This window comes from Tympanuchus pallidicinctus, unplaced genomic scaffold, assembly GCF_026119805.1.
Source record: "Tympanuchus pallidicinctus isolate F22 unplaced genomic scaffold, pur_lepc_1.0 scaffold48, whole genome shotgun sequence".
NCBI lineage: Eukaryota > Metazoa > Chordata > Aves > Galliformes > Phasianidae > Tympanuchus > Tympanuchus pallidicinctus.
Window position 1 is genome coordinate 700809 of NW_026294767.1, and position 20488 is coordinate 721296.

Consider the following 20488-nt stretch of genomic DNA (forward strand, 5'->3'; position numbering starts at 1 on the left):
GGCATCCATTTCTTCTAACAAAACATTCACCTCCTACCTCTCTACTGGAGAACCCCTAATAGATAAAACATGATCTTCCAAAATTAAATCAGGATTACCCATTAAGTACAGGAGTTTGCAATCACCTGCATGACCTCTTCAAAATCGCAGAATGGGACAGGTTGAAAGGAGCCTTAAGAAGATCACCAGGTCCAACTTCCATGGGAAAAGGGAGCATGGATGGGACGGGTTGAAAGGAGCCTTAAGAAGATCACCAGGTCCAACTTCCATGGGAAAAGGGAGCATGGATGGGAGAGGTTGAAAGGAGCCTTACAAAGATCACCAGGTCCAACTTCCATGGGAAAAGGGAGCATGGATGGGGCAGGTTGAAAGGAGCCTTAAAAAGATCACCAGGTCCAACTTCCATGGGAAAAGGAGCGTGATGTGGCTCCAACGGACCTGGTGTCACAGGTCACAGCTGCTGAGGAGTCCTGTCCTAATCACATCCCATTAGCCCAACAGGAGCACCCACGTGTTTTTAAATGAACCAAGGTTTGAAGTACACAAAGCAGGAGCCTGGTGCTGCTGAAAAATGCAGAGATGCAGTTGAACTTTGTTGCAGCTGCACATAGTTGTGTTTCCCAGTGCCAGGAGGATAAGGATCTGTGACAGAATCCAGGAGTGCACAAAGGTAAGGATAACTTTCAGACATCACATCTGTGATGCTCTTGAAATGGAAGTGAAAACTTTAAAACAAAAAAAATACCCAAAAACACAGAAATACAGTATTGATGAAGCACAGATTTTAATATGAAAGGCAGATATATTCCAGAACAGAAAGACTACATTCCCCAAGGCATGGTACACCATGCCTGTAACTATTCATTCAGAATACATTTTGTACACCACTGCAACAAACACAAAAGCCAGACACTCCAGCAGCATTTCTGGAGTTTGTACAGAATGGGTGTTGAGGAGAAGCAAGCTTTTGCTCCTGCAGTGGATGAAGAGGAGAGTTTGGGAGGCGAGACAGCAAACAGAGCAGGAAAAGATCATTCATTTTGAGCGCTTGGGCAGCAGAGCAGAGCCTCAGTGCCTCCGCAGAGGGAAGCTGCTGTCACTGGGCTCTGTGCATCGGGAAGACGCAGCCGAGATTCGTCATCATTCCAGACTGGGGTTGATCCTCACATATCAGCACCACTGCTGCTGGGTTTAGCAGCCCCCATAGCCGTAGCGTTGACCGTATCGTGAACCGAAGTGGTGACCGTAGCGGCTGCTGTACCAGCCGGGGTAGCTATAGCAGTCCCCATACAGGCCCCTGTAGCCACCATTCAGACCTCCAAAGCCATAGTGGTCCCTAGAGCCATAGAAGCCCCAGTGACCATACAGACCATCATGGCCATAGCGGTCCCCAAAGTCGTAGAGGCCACCAAAGCCCCTGTAGTTGTAGGGGCTGCTGTAGTCATAGCCCCGGTAGCTGTGGAAGCCCCTGTAACTGTTGGGGAAGTAGCAGTCATCGTGGAGGAAAGTCATCTTTCTGCACTGAGGGCAAACCTGGAACACAGCAGCACAAAGAAGAGCCAAAGTGAGAAACGCTTCACAGTCACAGCTCAGAGCCCAAAGCCCTCTTGAGTGGTCCCATGGGGCCAAGGACAGATGCAATTTCTTTGTTACACCTCTTCTCCCATTTCCCTTCTCTCAACTTTACCCATCTACCATCATCAGATTTTTTTCCCAATTAACCAAATATTTTAAACCATTTCATTTCCTTTCTTGCTCACCAACTGTGGAACAGACCTGCCACAACTCCGAGCTAACCTACCCTGCTTCAGGATTATTTTTAGTGAATATGGTGAGGAGTTATCAATCCTAAATTTCCTTTAGGATGTCATCTTTGTGTAAAGCTCTGCATTCCTGAATTTGTCAAGACAGCCTTCAGGAGAGTTAAAAAGAAAGAGCTTTAAGGTTAAGTAAAGCTTGAATCATCTGGTGTTTGCCAAAATGACTCACCACAGCTGCTGGATCCACAGCTTCAGTCCACACTGATTTCAGAATGGGATCTGCAAATGCTAACCCACCCAAGAAGCTACAGAATCACTAACACACATCAGAACATCTAAAGCAGCACCAAAGCATTGAACCTGCCCACTCTGCAAAGCTGTAAGCGCGGATACGAGACAGCAAAACCTCAAAATTCAGGAAGCTGCAATAATCCTAACAAATTATGAAGCCAGTATTTCTAATTCTCATGAAGGCTTACCGAGTTCACCAGGAGGAGGAAGGCAAGAGAGCTGATAGAGAGCGTGGAGCTCAGAGCCCTTTTTATACTGTTTCTTTGCCCTGGTGGCTTATCTAAGCCGCCTTGCATATTCAAAAGGTTTGTAGCCTTATTGGTTGGAAAATAAATTTGCCTGTACTCATCATATCTTCAATTAATATAATTTTCTTCATTGTTTGGGATTATTAGTGTGTTCTCAGCCTCACTTATGTCACACATATTACAGGTTTCTTTCATCTTACAATGTTCTAGGTCAACTACATTCCTGATACCATTTTATTGTCTTCGCTGTCAAAACTTGAGTTTATTTAAATGTAATATAAAGGCATCTGTAAGCTCCCAAAGCCATTAGAGAGAGAAGAAATTTCCTTACAGCATAAAATCTTCCTACATTTGGATCATCAGAAAATCTGATGCACTGTGGCAGGGTCTTCCTATGGAATTTTCTGTTACACTACTGAGCCACTGCAGCAAAGAGAACCAGCACAGCCAACAAATAAATCCTAATTGCATTCCTCCGAAATGTTGATTGTGAATAAAAGTCACGCTGCTGCGTAAGCAGAAATAATGTCTTCAACAAGAATGGAACGACTGCATCGTCTACACCTTAATTCATTGGAGGACGTGATCGTGAGCTCAGCGGAATGCAATGAAGAAAACAAGCACAAACTAGGACTGGAAAATAATAAATAATAAGGATTTGTGGAGATTTTGCTAAATGCTGCTTCCCAAGACAGTGATTTAATATTTTCTTAGTGAAGAATCAACCTCATGTATCAAATATAGTACAATCATGAAGAATACTGGAGTTTTCTGTAGAACTCCTTGCATGACCTTCACCTAATTTCCTCCGTTAATTTGAATATAAAGTAAGGATAATAATGAGCAAGCAGAATGTTGAGGCATCCTCAGAATTTTGAATACCAAAGCTCTTCATAAACACTCATTAATGTTTTCAGTTTGCAAAGTGTTGCATTATTTTAATATTAATGGTTTGTCACCAAAAGACACCACGAGATTTAATAATATGGTCAGTTACAACATAGAAGCTCTCTAGTTTCTGTGTCCTAATAAGGTGATGCACTGTATGATCTATGCAAGTCAAAAGCTAAAAATCCGTTTCCAAAATAGGAAGAAATACATGGGAATATCCTGAGAGTAGAAATGGAGAAGTTTCTTGAAAATCAGAGCTACGGAATGAGGAACAAAACCAGCACTTCTGGCAAGAGAACCCCACCAATATCACCAGGCACGAAGCACAGGTCACAGCATTGCTGAACAGAGTGTCTACAGAACACTGCCTCTCAACACAGCAGAAAAAGCCTCCTCTTCTCCCCTCCACATTATACCACAAATTAAAATCCCAAGTGAATGGTGCATCTACACACAGATTGCGCAACCGGTAATGGCCTAAACATACCATCCACCCAACTACAAAGAATTCCATGCAATTTTACTAAAAATGTGCTGAGCCCATTTCTTCCTGTTTTAAGATGAAAGAAATTCTGGAGGTATTACAGGTGTGTCATCACATCGAATTTGAAAAATATGAAAATCACTGACTCTGATTACATCAGTTGGAGCAATAATGCACGCAATAAGATCCATCGTGGAGCTAACTCCGGAGTTCGAGAGGGTATATATACAGACCTTGAACTCCAGAGCTTCATTCGCTTCTCTCGAGTTCCTCTCCTCGGTGAACCGGGTAAGTCCACACTGCCTCTACTCTACTCTTCTTGATATGTCTTTGTGCGTATGTATGTGTATGCGTGCTGTAAAAATACGTGTGTGTGTCAGTTCTCAGCTGGTGTTTTCTAACTACTGTCAGCAGAGTGTTTTCTAACTACTCTCGGACGCTGTGTTTTGCCCAGGGAGGCTGTGGATGCCCCATCACTGGAGGTGTTCAAAGGCAGGTTGGATGGAGCACTGGCCAACTTGGGCTTGTAGCAGATCTGGATGTTGGTGGCCCTGCCTGTGGCAAAGGGGGTTGGAACTGGATGATCCTTGGGGGTCCCTTCCAACCCAATTCATTCTATGATTCCATATGAGGAAAAAAGTTTGGGGGGATTCAGAAGGTTAAACAGACAAATGAGGTGGCTAAGAAGTGAAAAGTCTTTTGGTGAGGACATGGACTCACTCTGTTCCCTGCTGTGTGTTTCAGGTTTCCCTCCAACAACCAGCAATGACTTTCCACAGGGAATTCTACAACAACGAGCACTACTCACCCTTCTGCCAGGAAGACCTGCATGGTTTCCTGGGCCTGAATGACCACCGATTCAGGCACCCGTATGGCCTCCACTGGGGCCACCACCATGACTACAACCAACACTGGAGCCCTTATGGCTACAACAGAAGCCTTGGAAGCCTGTATGGGAACAGGAGCTTGAATGTTCATGGGGGTTATTATGGGCATGGAGACTTCTTTGATTATGGGCACCGCCACCCCTTCTTTTCTCAGCTTGGCCACAGATACTGGTATTGAAGCTGCTATCCATGCTAAAGCAGCAGAAAGGCAGTCAAGAAATGAGACAGATCCTTTGCTAAGTTTATGATGCTGAGAAATGCTGGGTACCCACACCTCTGGCTGTGTTCAGTGAGACATGTGGGTGCCAGACTGCATTAACCCTACCCTATATGTAACCCTCTAATATTTCTATCTCTTCTGCTATCACTCTAAAGGGCAATTTGAATTAGAGCAAGTATTGAGGCACCTGTAAAGTATTGAGGCAGCTGTAAAGCTTGCTGAAAGTCTTGCTTTACTCCACTAGGTGGGCAAGAAAATTTCCTTTTAAATTAATTTACAGCCACTTTGTGTTGCTATATATGGTTCTTTGTCACTGAGAATCAGACTTTAACTGCTATGAAGAAGCCCACTTTGTTCAATTACGAACTTCTCCGAAGACAACATGGAAAGAAGCTCCTGTTACGTAGCCACACTGTGCCTCATATGGTGGTGATCAGAATTTATGAGCAACTCTGAGCAAGAAACATGCCTGGACTGACAAATTCCACGAAGAGAAATCATCATCTGGCATCAGACCCACTCTACTTGCTGAAGACCCTTTTGTAAAGCTGCAAACTTATTATTTCTGTAACTTCTCACTCTTTATTCATTAAAATGACTCTGCATAGTAACATCAGCTGTCTAGTCTTCTCTTTTTGTCTTTGCTGACACACCAGCAGAAAGGGACCAGAAGCAGTTCTACTGACAAAACATATACTAAGATGGAGGTGTAGACTCCAGGTGCCAGGGAGCATTGTCACATCTCCATCTGACATATTCCAGCCCCAGCTTGCTTCCCAAATTAGGAAGAAGTTCTACCATTTTTAATTAACCCGTGACCCTGAATTTATTCAACACTTCTCCAGAAAATCACCCCAGTTGTCTGTCTGTAAATGCTACATGTGCACTCCTGGATCAAACTGTGTTTTGTGCTTGACAAATGACTTCCAAAGGAAATATTATTGAGTGGAACTTACATTCAGGTGGTCTGCCAAGGAAAGATAGCAATGCTGCTTAGGGTTAGAGAAGGACACCCAAGAGAAAAGACCAAAGGCAACCAAGTTATGACCTATGGAGAAGTCCTCTGCTTTGCAAACTGAGCAGCCAGGCTGTTCAAGCAGTTCCTGTCTGCCTATACTATGTTCCCCTGGAACACTGAGCAGCCTTGATTTAGATTTAAAATAGTAAAGATTATAATCTGGCACAAAATGAGGTGGTTCAACAAGCACACCCTAGACACAGCTGCATGGAGCCCATGCAAGCCCACTTGCACATCAAAGACATCACCAAGAGTCAAAAAGGCTGTTGTAGATGTGACTTTGAGGGGGCACCTCCGGGCTGATTTCTGAGAGATACCCTACATACTCTTTCTCTCATGGCACCCACCCTCATCAGCATTTTCTCAGCAGAGAGTGCTGAAGCTGTGTCCATAGGCAGAAAAATGATGATAGCTGGCAAAGACTCCCTTGTGCTGTAGACGCTCTTCCTTCTGTTGAGCCCATTTCTTCATATCCTTGGTACTTTTGTGCAAAGAATTTGACCTTGGACTGAAGCACAGGAGAGGACAAGGCCCACAGACCCAATTCTTCATCTGAGAAGAAGCAGCCTCAGGCAGGAAATGGGCCAGGCTCAGACCTCACCACTTTTTGCCCTACTTCAAACAAGATGGGGTCAGATAAGGACACCCTGGTGAGATGGTAAGGTTAGCACCCTCCTCCACCCTCACCTCCTAGCAGGACACAGGCAGCAGATCAGTACAACGCTTTGAAACAAGCAAAAACTGTTGTGACGCTCTGTATAATCCTGCTGCCAGCTGCAGTCAGCAGCAGGAAGGGCTGGGTTCCCCAGGGAAAACCTTGAATAAGGTTCGAGGCTCCCACCACAATAACTTCAGCTCGTCTCCCTTGGGTGCCTTTAATTACCAGGCAGCTCTGTACCTATGAAGAACATCAGGCTGATCATAGCAGACCCAAATCATAGAACTGCAGCTCAAACCATCTCTTTACCCCTCTGTGCATCAGCCAGTAGCACTGATGCTCTCCTCCCATGGATTAATCCCAAGGTCTCCCTTAGTTTCTCATACACCTGTCACAACAGTGCACTTCCCCGTTTTGTAGGACTTTTTGCCCTAAGGCTTAAGAACAGTGGGATGATTAGAGGAACTCTGTCTGCCTGAGAGAACCACAGGGGATGGCTGGCTAATTTAGTTAACAGAAAACGAACTCCTGTAATTTCCCCTAAACTTCCGAATGGCAGACTGCAGCAGGATGTATTTACTGCATGCATGTGGGAAACTGCCAATTTAAATGCACCTTGTGAGCAGCCCACATGAGGCACACTGCAGGATAATGCCTTCAGCACAGAGATGCACAGCCAGAGCAAGAAGCTCTTTTAAAGGGCTAGCCTATCCCAGATGAGACGTTGAGTCCCTTTGTGAATGCCTCTGGATGATTTCTTAGAGTACAGCATCACAGAGAGGACGGCAAAGTGGTACAGGAATCTGCTTTATCAGAAGCAGAAATGAGAATCATTTCAAATCTTAGTTCTCTTTAGATGAATATCCCAATCTCATAATGCAAATAATCAACCTAAGAGGTATGAACAATTCTTCTACTACCTTACAAACCACACCAGGGTCCTCTTCAGGTGCTTAATATCTAAAAGAATAAAAGATGCACTGCAAATAGCTCCATAGAAATCCACCAGCAAAACTTCTCCCTTTTACTAACGACTCGATGCTTTGTGGTGACTGAAAGTCTCAGCCTATTACACAGAAAGGGTAAATTTACACTCCAGTTTATTACCGAGTTTTATTTCCAAATATGCCACGAGCAAAGTAATAAAGATCCCTTCGTCTGGCTGTTGAGGCTTAGGGGATTTCTTTTGTAGGGAAGGATTTATGTGGTTGAAGCTGGTTGAACCATCTCATCCAGCCACCAATTACGCACCATTATGGTGCCCGCCTGCTCTGTTTTCCTTACATGAGGATACGTCTCCCAAGAGCAACTACTCCCAAGTAATGTAACATTCTAGCATTATTATGCTTTATTACTATCTATAAATTCCTGAGGAAATCTGAAGTTCCATAAATGGACCCAACCAGAATTCCAGAGTTCTGTAGCAAAGCAGCAAAGCCTGACACAAAGCTAATGGCATTGGTTTCATCCTAGAAACACAAAATGCCATGCACCACCAATGCTCTTAACACTGCCATAGGGAGGTTAAGCCTGATGAAACCTGGCAATGAAAACACACTGAAAATAAAAGCCAGCTTTGATTCACATAGCCAGGAATAGAAGCAGAGCTGTGAGCAGTAGTTTTTGCTAAGGGACAGCAATGGCAGGGAGGTGCACACAACAGAATTCCCAGATCTCTTCAGGCTATCACCATCCCAAAGCAGGGCGATAGGATCAGCTCAGTGCTGCAGGGCAGAGACAAACCAGGAGCAGAGGAATACACACACGCAGAGCCCAGGAACATATTGCAAGGTCGTGTTTAATGAGAAAGAAGCAGATCATACAGAGGCAGAATTATATGGTGCAGATTACAAATTGCTTGCAACCTGTGATTTGATGCGAGGTGATTCATATAATGACTGGTGCTGTTTCCTTATTGCAGAGACAGACCTAAAGCACAGAGCATGGGCTGGTTGATTCCAAGACCCTTTCTTACACCTCATTACCCACAGAAAGCACTGACAAAGCAAGCTAAAATGGGATCGTTGCCTGATCCCTACGCACTGTCACAATGATACCTACAGGCGTCCTACTGGATTACAAACTCAGTCCACTGCACTGAGAACAAAGCACTTAGGAAGATGGGAAAGCATTGGGAAAGCAAAAGAAAGCAAAGGGTCATATGAGGAGGACGTGAATGGATTCTTGTTCTTCAGAAGATTGGAACATCCGCGGATTAACTTCACTGACAGCCTCAAAGATTCTTTAGTTCTTCCAAACGCTGGAGCTTTAGCTACAGGTCTACATTCTGCTCAGCATCTCCTGGATGTTCCTCTTCCAGCAGCTCCTCGCCAGGTTCAGCACGGTTTGCAGCTCCCAACCGGGTACCCCCGAGCCCACCGGGCACCCCCAGAGACGTGCAGACCCCCAGGAGCTGGGGCACCACTGAAGCCACTTCCAACTTCAGGGGCTCCCACGGACCCCACGGTGCTCTGCTGCGGGAAGGTGCTGAGGATCGGTCCAGGGATGGTGACAACCACTGGCGGAGGGTAGATGACCACCGTCGAGTCGGGGCACTGCACCACGCAGGGCTCGTTGCAGCTGTTGGCCACGGGCTGTGGCACAGCCACCCCACAAAGTGAGGGACTGCCATCAGTGCACGGGCTTAAGGAGTGCGTCATTTGGGAGACGGTTGATCTGAGGTGCAAGGGAACAATATAGGAAGAAGGATAAATTCTTACAAGCTCTACGATCAAATGTTAGAATAGAGAGCTACCAACAGGTTAGAGGGAAAGGCAGAGTTTTTCATAGCTGGGTTCTTGGAAAACATCACCTATAAGGCTTATATCAAACATCAGATGTGGAAATGAGACTTCATGAATAAGTAATAGGAGCTAATCATCCTGACAGCATTGGAAGATCAGCATTTACCACAGCCAAGAGCCTAACAGCCACAATATGATGTATTTACATCAAGAAAACTTGAGCTTGATACCACAGAACATTTGCATAGGATTAACCCTGACTTAAAACAGGAAAACAAAAAAGGTTTCTTTAGAAAGAAGAATTCAAATCAAGCTTACCTACTGCGCAACAGAAATAAGAGAAATGGTCGGACACGGCCTGATGCTGAGTGCTTTTATACTGGCTTTTAGACTGCCCAGAGCACCTGAGTCACCTGCATGCATAGCATCCCAATCAATTACTAAACACTTTTCTTTCAAGACTTAACGTCGTTAATGAATGTCAATTGTTTTTAATAAATCACCCTTCGTAATTATTAGCTTGCCCTTCCACCTCTTGTCTATTTCAGAAGTTGACATGGAGGGGATATTCTGCGTGTCAGAGAAAAAAACTAAAAGGACCACACTGTTCATATTCAATGTCTCCTCCATGAGAGGATTCAGCAGCCAACAGCCAAATGTCTGCTTGGAAGAAGAGGTCTTTGACTCAGCCTAGGTAGAGTTGCAAAAGTGAGGGATACGCTGCGTTCTTGGCATGGGGAAGCTGTGTTCACAATTTGGTGATGAAATCAGGCTGATGCAAAGCCTGCTCAAAGCCAGGGCATTCTGTAGGCTTCTTCAGGTTGAATTCTGGAGCAGTATACCCAAATCAGTCAGCGCAGCTCTTCCAATTAGACATGAGGCACACATGTCTTTAAAAATGCAAGCTTTGATCAGAAAAAATAAATAAATAAAATGGGAAGAAAAAACTAAGACTATATCTTATATAAAATTAAGCATCCTCTGCTGCAAAGCTGTAAATTATGACCTGATAAAGGACATGACAAAAAGGCTATAGATAGGGTGTGGCTCATGCAAGACTTTGACAGCTCATTTTTGCCAGCAAATCATTTGTTCAATAAAAGGGCGCCTAAATCCATGGTAATAACACATTACATACCCAGAACATCGAGTTCCTTTTGCTGATGAATCGTGACTGCTGGTATGGGGTTACCATCAGCATTAAACACACTGATGGACGCTGAGGTTCACCAACACTCAGCAGCAGAGTCAGCAACAGATGCAATGGGCCGTGCCATACAGATGCTCCCCATATCCAGCTTGTCCATTCTGATTTACATTTTGCTGCTCTTGTGACAGTAGAGAGGACTTGCTGGGGCTGCCCTGTTACAGGACATCTCAAAGCCTTCCCTCTCTGAACAGCAGCACAGTATCAAGGAAAAGACATGGAAAAAACTGCGGAATACTTTCTGCCTACCAACAGATCTCAAAGGGAACCTCGTATCAGACTGGTAGAAAAAAGTCTTGGAAGGACAACACCAGATCCCACTACCTTATGCGTTAACTGGGGGTTAGAAACCCCCAAGATTTTCACATTCCTTTAATTGCAAACTGAGATTTATCTTCACGCAATCCTTGATCATTATGATCCTGAGACGCTTGTCATTCCTTTGGGGAATTAGCCCTGCCTTTCCTATAATAGAAGATAACCATGCAAATTGCAACATACACCTTTGCCTCAGCCGAAATCAGAGAGCAAAGTAACCCCAACCCAAGTCCTTAAGAAGGGTGGAATTCAAAAATCAAATCATCGCTTTCAAGTTAGACAACAGAAGACAGAAGAGCTGAATTTTCTTTTTAAAACGTGTTAATAACATTGTGTTGAAGAAAAGGAGAGAGCCACTCTGCCTACGCTCAGCATCACTGCAGGGCCCACGTGCAGCACACAAAGGCTAACACCAGCATTAGGTGCCCAGGCGCCTTCTGAAAGCATTCCCAAGCACATCGTAAAAGCTCATTAATGTTCTACACAGCTGATGATGTCACATGGATGTTTTAACAAGAGCATTACAGCTCAAGCACCACCAGTGGACAAAGAAAGCAGTGATGCATCATCAACTGCTGAACCTCAGCCAAGTGTCACCACCTAAAGCAGCCAGAAGCAAATAAAGCAGGACAACAGCACATGCATCAACTCAACAGCTTGAAAATTACATTTCAGCACCTGAAGAAGCAAAGGTTTAAATGTAAATATGGAAATAGTCTACCTCGTGTCAAGAAATAAACAGAGAGCTATCAATACCTCCAGGTACTCAGGTGCTGATAGAGCATGGAGTTACTCAGCATTTATCTGAACCAGTGGGATTCTTCAGTCATCAGCTGTGCACCGTATTTGCAAGTTCCATACTATCATGAAAATAAACCACTAAGATAATAGAATCATAGAATGCTTGGAGTTGGAAGGGACCTTTAGATTCATCCAATTCCAACCCTTCTGCTATAGGCAGGGATACCTCCCAATAGACCAGGTGGCTCAGAGCCCCATCCAGCCTGGCCTCCAATGCTTTTAGGGAGGGGGCATTCACAGCCTCACTAGGCAATCTATTCCAGTGTCTCACCATCCTCACAGTGAAGAATTTCTTCCTGATATCCAGTCTAAATCTCCCCTCTTCCAGTTTAAAATCATTTCCTGTCACTACCTGCCCTTATGAAAAGTTATAAAAATCAGCCAGCAGTTTCCTAAGGAGATGCTCTGAGATGGAAAAAGGGGAAGAAATGGCAAAAAGAGCGAATTTCGGTCGAACTGCCATCACAAATCATACCACAACCTGTATCAGTGCCCATACATCATAGCTCAGCTTTGCTCTATTGGTAATCCCAGGTACCACACCCATACAGGCCTACATTTACCCACACATAGAACAGAATAGCACTGACAGAGGCTCTGAAACAACATCTTCATCAGCGAACCTCTCATTAAAATTGTACAAGAGCAAAGGTCTCCAAGCTGGTCTCCATCACAGCAATCACGGGCAGCAATTTGAAGGATGCACATTGGGGCAGCACGGGGCAATGCCCACTCCATCCTTTAACCCCATTTCCAGCTGTAAGAGCACCAGACACGAAGCCTCATAAAGTCAGGGAGGGACCCGTAACCTTTAAAAAGCATCGCATCAGACACACAATGAATGCCAGGCGTTGGGAGCATCCCTCCCAGCCCTGCTCATCCCATAAAGATTCAGCATTGAAAGAACCCAGCAGGGTGTGAGGTGCATTTCATGCTATTTGGGGATCATGGTGCACTAATAATCCCCAGCGAGTAAAATAATTACAACCAATGAAAGCTGCTCCTGAACAAATTTCCCCCATATTAGAATTTGATCCACAATGGCTCAGGTTTTCCAGGCAGTGTCAGAGACCGTATAAAAACACATATCTGCACACCTCCAATCCAGTTCTTACTCTCCTCTCCGAGCTCGGTAAGTTTTTTTGCCTGCTTTTATTTCTAATTAGCTAAATGTTCTCTTGTTGACGCTTTCGGTTTGCACCCGAATCTCCAGAAATGCTGCAATGAGAAATAAGTTGGCTGCTTCCTCTGAAAAATTTTAGCTCTTTCCTGTTTGTAGGCATAGATTAGAGGCATTTAAAGCTAAACCTGAGATTTACAGAAGCTCTCTCTGTTTGGGATGTGGTGATCTGGCAATGTTAGTATCTTTAATTTGCTTTGAAAATCCTGAATTCTACACTTCTGCTGTAACAGAGAGCAGTGATTTCAGTAATTTGAGCAACTCTGCGGGCAGCTGACCTCTACCATAGTAACCAATCTGGTTTAGGTGATCTCTACAGTGCCACAGAGGCTTTGCTGTTCTATTTGTTTTACAAACTCAGGGAGTACCTGCTCTCAGATTGCAGCAGGAAGATGCTGACCCAGCTTCCTGCAGCCTCCCAGCTCTGCTGATCCCTCTGCAAACAAATTGCACCGGTGGGACCTGACCCTCAGAGCTTTGTTCTCAGGGCAGCCCTGTCTGGTTGCAAACACAGCTGCCACCACCTTGCAACACACAGACGCCCGAGTATCATTTGCTAGCGCTGAGCAAAGCTGATTTGCAGTCAGATTTTGAGTTTTAATTAGGAAATCTGAGGCCTCAGCAGTTTCCCCCTGCGTTTGGACACCTCATACCTTCCAGGTGTGACAGAAGCAGGTCTGATGGCCCACATTAGGCAGTGCCTCTACCCCCAGGAACTGAGTAGGGCAGCACTGGGTGCTCCACAGCTATGAGCAGACCTTCGTGATTCCTGCAGCCCTTTGGTCCCCAGCTCCTACTGAGCAAACTCAGGAGAGAAAGAGCAGGAGATAGAAGAGCTGGGAGGGCAACCACACAACTGCATCCTGAGATGGAGTTATATTTGACTTTTTAGTTATCTGAACATGGGCAGCTTGAGCCAGGTTTCAAAAGTTGCTTTTTCCCTAATGAACAGGCACCTAAAAAGAGCTCCTACGACATCACTCTGATGATCTTCCAAGCTGCAATTCAAATTAGTCAAGCAAATAGTTCGGCTTTACCTAGTACTAGCAGAAAGCAATTCTGGCTTCATCTGAAGCAGCTGGAAAGCAAATAGCCTTCACTACATGAGATGAGAACCTCAGCACCAACCCTAGCTATGCTGTTGCTTCAGTAGCAAAAATATGCAGGTCACTTGGCAGCTGAGCCCCAGACTGCCCTTCCAGCAATAATAGCTGCCTACTTCATCTGTTGCTATTAAATAACATGATTTAAATGCCAGCATGCGTGGTTTCTGCTACAGAATGAGGGCTGAGAATCAGAGCAGCAAGCTCCAACAGCATAAAAGAGCTCTTCAGACAGAAGCAGCAATCTGCAGGGAATTAATCTGCCTTTATCTCCTGCTGTGCTTTTTAGATTCATCTCCAGTCCAGGACTATGTCCTACTGGTACCAATACAAGCAGCAGTGCTTCATCCCTGGTGGAGCAAAGAACATCACACCAGCATTCACGCAGTGCCACAGCCCTGGCGTGGTGAAGTCAGTGCCATGCGCATCTTGTGCTTCCAGGGATGCCAAGCAGTGCACTACCAGGAGGATGGTGCAGAGCAGCCCCAAGTGCCCCACACCGTGCACGTCCAGCTGCATGGAGAAGCACGTGGTGGAGGGCCACTCTTCCTCCTACAGCCACCAGTCTGCTGATGGGTGCAACGTGATGTTCTCCCAGCCCCACGGGCAGCACCTGTGCATGCCACACTGCAGGCAGGTGGGTGTTATTACAGAACGCCCTCAGGTGTGTGCTCCTGTCCACGTGGGTCAGCAAAGCTCATACCCTTGTTCATACCAGTGGTCTGACAGCTACCACTACCGCTGTGGGCAGAGCTAAGCTCCAGAGGTGCCCACGCCATCATTTAAGAGCAAGATGGATGAAGAGCAAGACGCAGACCCACATCAAAGCTCAGCACTGATTCCAGGGGTGCAGCCATCTCTTGCTGCATCCACTGGCTTTGTGGATAGTCCCAGACCCTCACAACCACCCCACTCCATGTTATACTCTCAAAGCTTTGTATCTACAGCCTCCTACCACCTCCAACGCATCCACATCTCGACTTTCCTGCATTTGCTGCTGTAAAGGATACGTGAGCTTCACTCCAGGCATTGTCACTCACACAAATGGCAGTGCATCCTCAGAGCAGCACCAGCTATAGCCTAATGCCAATACCAACCAGGTCCTTCTGTTCTAGCATTGGCAAATGAACGTTTCTTCCTGCTTTCAACTCTGCTCCACAGGAGATGTTGTAAAAGAGAAACTGCACGTAAGTGCTGTGCTTTGTTATGTATGCAACAAGCAAAAATACAACTCATCAACTAATGAAAAACAGGATTCTGCTTTCAAGCCAAGGGGATGCACTGCGTGTAACAACTCACTCCTGAAGCACTGCCTGCTTAAACATCCATCTCCAGTGTAACACCTCAGTAAATGGAAGTTCTTGCCTTATTTTCTATTATACATATGCAATGCATAATAAAGTCTTTACTGCATCAAACTGCCCACTCTATTTTTACTCCCCCCCACCTCTAACTCAGCTGCCTCCAAACAGGCAACCCCCCATCTGTACTGCAGTGCTGGGGGGATGAGCACTGCTTCCACCTGTGCTGGTAACACTGAGATCATAGTAAAAGCTGACTCAGCTGTACGATGACTAACAGTGAATCAATTCAACCAGCAGCAAATGCTGAGATTAAGCCCAAGAGTCACATGTCAGGGCTCTGCTCTGAACCCTGGGCCATGTGTTTGATGCGGTGTGAAATGAAGCTATTTGCAAATCGAGGTCACTTGACACCAAATACCAATAATTCCATTTAGATTTGCCCCCCAACCATTACTTCTGCATTTGGAAATGAACTCCAGAAGTTCACATTCCATCATTCGTAGAACGTTTAGGGAACACAGATGCAAACTCCATCACAGCTTAGTAGCCAAAAGGTCAGCACAAAACACAGCAAGGATGCATCTTTAAAGAGGAAACGGCTTGAAGAAATAAAGGCAGGGTGATTGTCTTGGAGCTGAAAACTCAGAAAGAGCAGTTCTAAAGCAGCACAACTTTCCCAGAGTCAGCAGAGCTGAGGATGACTTCAGCCTTCTCCAAATCTGCCGACCAGGAGAGCAATAACAACAAAGCTGCACTCCCCACCAAGCAGCCCAGGGGCATCTCTCTAATGTGGTGCATTCAAAGGAGGGCAAAGAGCAGAGGTGGTACTCAGAGAAGAGAGAGCTCTCTCCTGGTCACGAAAGCAGCACATCAGCACACTAAGCACAGAACAGAGGACTCCTTCTGCACCCCCCTACCACAGCACAGAGCATCTCCTGCACGGCTTTTCACCCCCCACTGCAGCCAGGTTTTAGGGGGCTACAGCACAGCACTCATCTGAAGAGATTCTTCGTTTAGGAGCTTGCTGCTCATCACGTTCTCTCCACCTCTTGCATGGAAATTCAGATGCTTCCCATCCCCAATCTCTGAGCCCCACCACTTCTGGAGCACAGCACTGCACTGGAAGCACACGCAGTTTGTATTTAAATGCTCCTAAGCAATACAGCTGTCTGCTCTTTCAATAAGCTGGGTGGCAACCACCATGGGTTTTTTTTAATTATTTCTTATTAAAAGCCAAAGGCGTGAGAAATTAGGAAGGCATTGAAGTTGTCTCTGCCATTCAGGAATGGACATCTACAAATGAACAATCTACAGAGGCAGACAGACCCATCACGCTGGTTAAGCCCACGTTGGGTTAAGTCCAACATACCTGACGGTCCCAGCCCAAGGACAACCACAGGTATGGAGTCACAGACAGCTGACCCAAACTGTCCATGGGATGAGGAGGGACAGAGGGACAATCCCAGACAGGCAGCTCCCTGCACACCCCCAGAGCCACAGTCATATCATATCATAGATTGGCCTCGATTGAAAAGAACCACAATGGCCATCAGTTCCAACCCCTTGCTGTGTGCAGGTCTCCAACCAGCAGCCCAGGCTGCCCAGAGCCACATCCAGCCTGGCCTCAAATGCCTGCAGGGCTGGGGCATCCACAACCTCCTTGGGCAACCTGTGCCAGTGCGTCACCATCCTCTAGGTGAAAAACTTCCTCCTCATGTCCAACCTAAACCTCCCCTGTCCCAGTTTCAAACCATTCCCCCTTGTCCACCCTCACTCCAGACCTGCTCTCACCTCTGCCAGCACCTGAACCAAACCAGCCAGCACCGACAGCCCAAAACCCTTCATTTAGCACGGTCCTAAGCATGGCATTCAACATTTATTTCTATTTTTCAAACACTTCCAAGTAATCTTTGGGCTCCATTAGCTAACAAGGTACAGCAGCTGCATGCTTTGCTTTCATGACAGGAGCAGCCCCAATGCAATCCCAGCTGTGCCCTCCTGTGGGCACCGCCAGCCTCTGCAGCTCCCGCAGCTCTTCCAGCAGTGACAAAGCCACGAGCTGCTCATTTGCAATTAGCCGAATTGCACTTTGAGAGGATGCTGCAACTCGAGGCTTTAAAACACTTTGGGATGCCACAAAAGTAATGAGAAAATATTATCTAGGAAATTGCAGTACATAGAGGCTGTAAGGCTGCTCCAGCTGGACATTGCAGCAGCAAAATCCTTCATAGCAGTGCACAACACAGTTTAGAGCCATCCAAACCTATTTCCCGAAGCAAGAACTTTGTAGCATACCCACAGTTGTCCCACAGTGGAGCTGCAGGGCACAGCTGCCTCTTGGCTTCACTCCTTCCTTTGCAGATCCATCCTCCAAGAGAAGAAAAAAGGAGATGTCAGAATGGTGGTTCTATTTGGTGGGTGCCCTCATCACTGAGCAATGAGCTACGAGCAGCTGGGGACAATGCAGCTCCAGATAAACACAGGGGCTTGGATTGAGTGGTTTATTGGGCTTATCAGGTGGTAGTGAAGCGGGCACAGCTGAATCTCTAATGTTGGGCTTTGTTCAGAGATGCGTATTTTTCTGTTCACAATTCTTGTTACTACAGAAGCTGGATGGGAATCTGTTATGGTTTTACTGGTGATGTGGCAGGTTTGGGTTTGTAAAAGCTGGTTATGAACAGCTGCCAGAGCATCAGCCTTGGGCCATTCTACATAATTAATCGATATCAGAAGTGGGAACCTGGGGGGATTGCAGACCCTGTGACTTTTGAGGAGAGTGATTTTGAACCTTTGAGTGAAGGAAACGAGCTGAGAATGCTTTCCACCTCCTATCCACCATAGAAATCCATTTATATGGTTCATTTTCTCCTCCACAGCAAAATTGCACTATAGAAAGGTTTCCCATTTCCTTGAAGTTCCCTGTTTCATAGTACTTCTGTCTAGAGAAACAAGCAGCTATGCTGTCAAGTACAAGAAATACCTCCAAAGGAGGTGAGAGGCTGTGGGGTCACCTTAGCGCAAAGGGCTTTTCCCATTAATGGCATCAAGTCTGTTACCTTCTCACCATTTGCTGCTCTTGACCATCCTCAATGCTTACCTCAGAGACTAAGCACCAAGTTTAAGCCCCAGATTCAGAAAAACCCCATTTTCTTCTCTCTTTTTGATGGGGGAGCGTTGAACAAAATAATTAAATTCATCCTTTTAAAAACATGATGAATGTCCTCTTTGGAGACATTCAAAATCAGGCTGGATGGGGTTCCAAGCAATCTGACAGAGCCATAGTTGCTCCTCTTTGTTGAAGGGGAGTTGGACCAGATGACCTTTTAGGGTCCCTTCCTACTCAAACTACTCCATGATTCTATGACTTCAAGCCAGAAAGCACTGGAACAGCCCATGATATCTCCAGCATTGCAGCAAGCACCACCCCCATGGAACCCTGCCCCACCGAGCCCTACCGGGCTGCTCCCATCTGAACATCCCGGAGCTCCAATCGCGGTCCTGGAGCACCGCCCCGCGGTGGAGGAACACGCTGCGCACACCGCGCAGCGCTCCGCCGGGAGCTGCTGCTCTCCAGGGACCTCTGCAGGGCGCAGAGCCCCATTTCTCCGAACCAAACAGGCGTCGCTCCACCTACAGCGCTGATACCGTTTCCCTTCTCCGCTGTGAAGAGAGCCGTGACGTTGCCTGAGGTGTTTGGGGCGACTAAAGAATGAGGTGGGCGTGAGAAGGCTGAGCGGTGCGGAGCGATGCGCCCTGCTGTTGAAATTGCAAGTTGCTGCACTGCTGACAGCCCCCTGACTGTGAAGGCAGCGATCAAGTGATGCAACGCTGCTGCAGCAGTGATGTAGAAAAGCAGGTCTGTGAGGTTGGGATGTGGTGTTTGGCTCGCCCATGACTAAGTGGTGCGATGGAGAAATGGGGTCAGCTTTAAAAGGAAAGAAGTGGTAAACCTGTTCCACAGAATCACAGAATGGCCCAGGTTGGAAGGAACTTCAAGGATCATGAATCTCCAACCCCCCTGCCACAGGCAGGGCCACCAACCTCCACCTTTAATACTAGACCAGGTTGCCCAGGGCCCCATCCAATCTGGCCCTGTACACCTCCAGGGATGGCTTTCAGCTGCAGAGGGCAAATGCCACATCTCTCTCAGATGTGGGGATCGCAGACCCTGTGAGATCCCTCATCCAAATGTGCCAACTCCTTCCTGCTCCAAAGGGAGCCAGGGTTTGACGTGAGTTTCTGGGATTGCTTACAGAGCTGTTTTACCACTGGTTGCGTCTGCTTTCTTATCACAGCCTCATCCTGGGGGATGTTAGTGGCAGAGAGGAGCTCTGAGTGGAGAAAATCCTTGGAGAGGGTCCCCTGTGTTGGCCGCATTCCTCTCTCCAACTGTCCTTGTCCCTGTTGGACCAATTGGTGTTGATCTCATCTAAAAACCCGTGCGAAGCCTGTGGGGTGTTCCCAGGCAAATAAGTTAACTGTCGGATATGACCACTGATGATAATGAATGGAGCAATTAAGACTTTCCTTTCGATGACTGTAATTTAATGGGCTGGCACGAACCGGTTGAATAACATGGGAAGGAAGCTGCGTTTGTGTCATAGGTAAAAACTGGGCAGATGACCCACTAAAGAGCTGGGTGGGTCATACAAATAGGCAGCAATGCAGCCCGACTTGTCAGGTGGGGAGCAGCTCCTTCCCAGGGGGATAGTCCTGAGCAAAGTCATCATCACCACGTGTCCATGAGGGGCACTGAAATGAGGTTGGCCCTGACGCACTCCGAGTGCTGCTGGGAGATAAATGACACGTTCCCTCCTCAGAAAGAATCTCAGAAATGCTCCTCTTGCCTTTTGGAAGGGAAGGAGTGAGGATGAGAGCAATGCCCACTGTTAGAGAGGTGCCACAGGGAGCAGCCGTTGCCTCAGTGACAACCAGCATCCTCCAACCGAGCCCTATGGGATGCTGTGCGTGGGGTCCATGAAACTGCTTGTAGGGGCGAAATGTTTGGGCAAAGCAGGATGAAGTATTTGCTCCAATCCTCAGAGCTGCAGAGAGTGAAACAAGGTAGACACACAGGTTTCTTGTTCCCTTTGCTGTTCGCCTTCAAAAGATCCTGAGAGGTTGAATTAATGATGATAAGAACAGCTTGCTTGGGCTTACAGGGGAACATCAGAATTACCTCCTACAAGGGGTCTGTGCTGTGCAAATGAGCTGAAAATGTACAAAGGCTCTTCTCACGTTGCTATAACCTCAGAGTAGGTTCATTAAAACGAAGGGCTTGAAGATATTTCTTGTGCAAAGCACCAAGAGGATGGGCAGCACCGAGCGCTTCCCATGAACGCCGTGTCACGTACCTCTGAGCCACAGTGCTGAG

The 20488-nt window shown here is 46.5% G+C and overlaps 2 protein-coding genes across 2 annotated transcripts; both read right to left on the minus strand.

The window, feature by feature from the left end:
- Nucleotides 1–945: 945 nt before the first annotated feature.
- On the minus strand, nt 946–1528 carry LOC128090617 (probable peroxisomal membrane protein PEX13). Its single transcript, XM_052703028.1, has one exon. The coding sequence runs from the start codon at nt 1510–1512 to the stop codon at nt 1192–1194; it is 321 nt and encodes a 106-aa protein (XP_052558988.1). The 5' UTR covers nt 1513–1528; the 3' UTR covers nt 946–1191.
- A 6709-nt stretch (nt 1529–8237) lies between these two features.
- Nucleotides 8238–18612, minus strand: LOC128090616 (feather keratin B-4-like). The gene is made up of 2 exons (XM_052703027.1): nt 18570–18612; nt 8238–9133 (listed from the first exon to the last, which is right to left on the minus strand). The coding sequence occupies exons 1-2, from the start codon at nt 18581–18583 to the stop codon at nt 8794–8796; spliced, it is 354 nt and encodes a 117-aa protein (XP_052558987.1). The 5' UTR covers nt 18584–18612; the 3' UTR covers nt 8238–8793.
- Between the last annotated feature and the right edge of the window lie 1876 nt (nt 18613–20488).

Coding starts and splice junctions, on each gene's coding strand:
- LOC128090617 (XM_052703028.1), bottom strand. CDS start 1,512: ATGACTTTCCTCCACGATGACTGCTACTTCCCCAACAGTTACAGGGGC.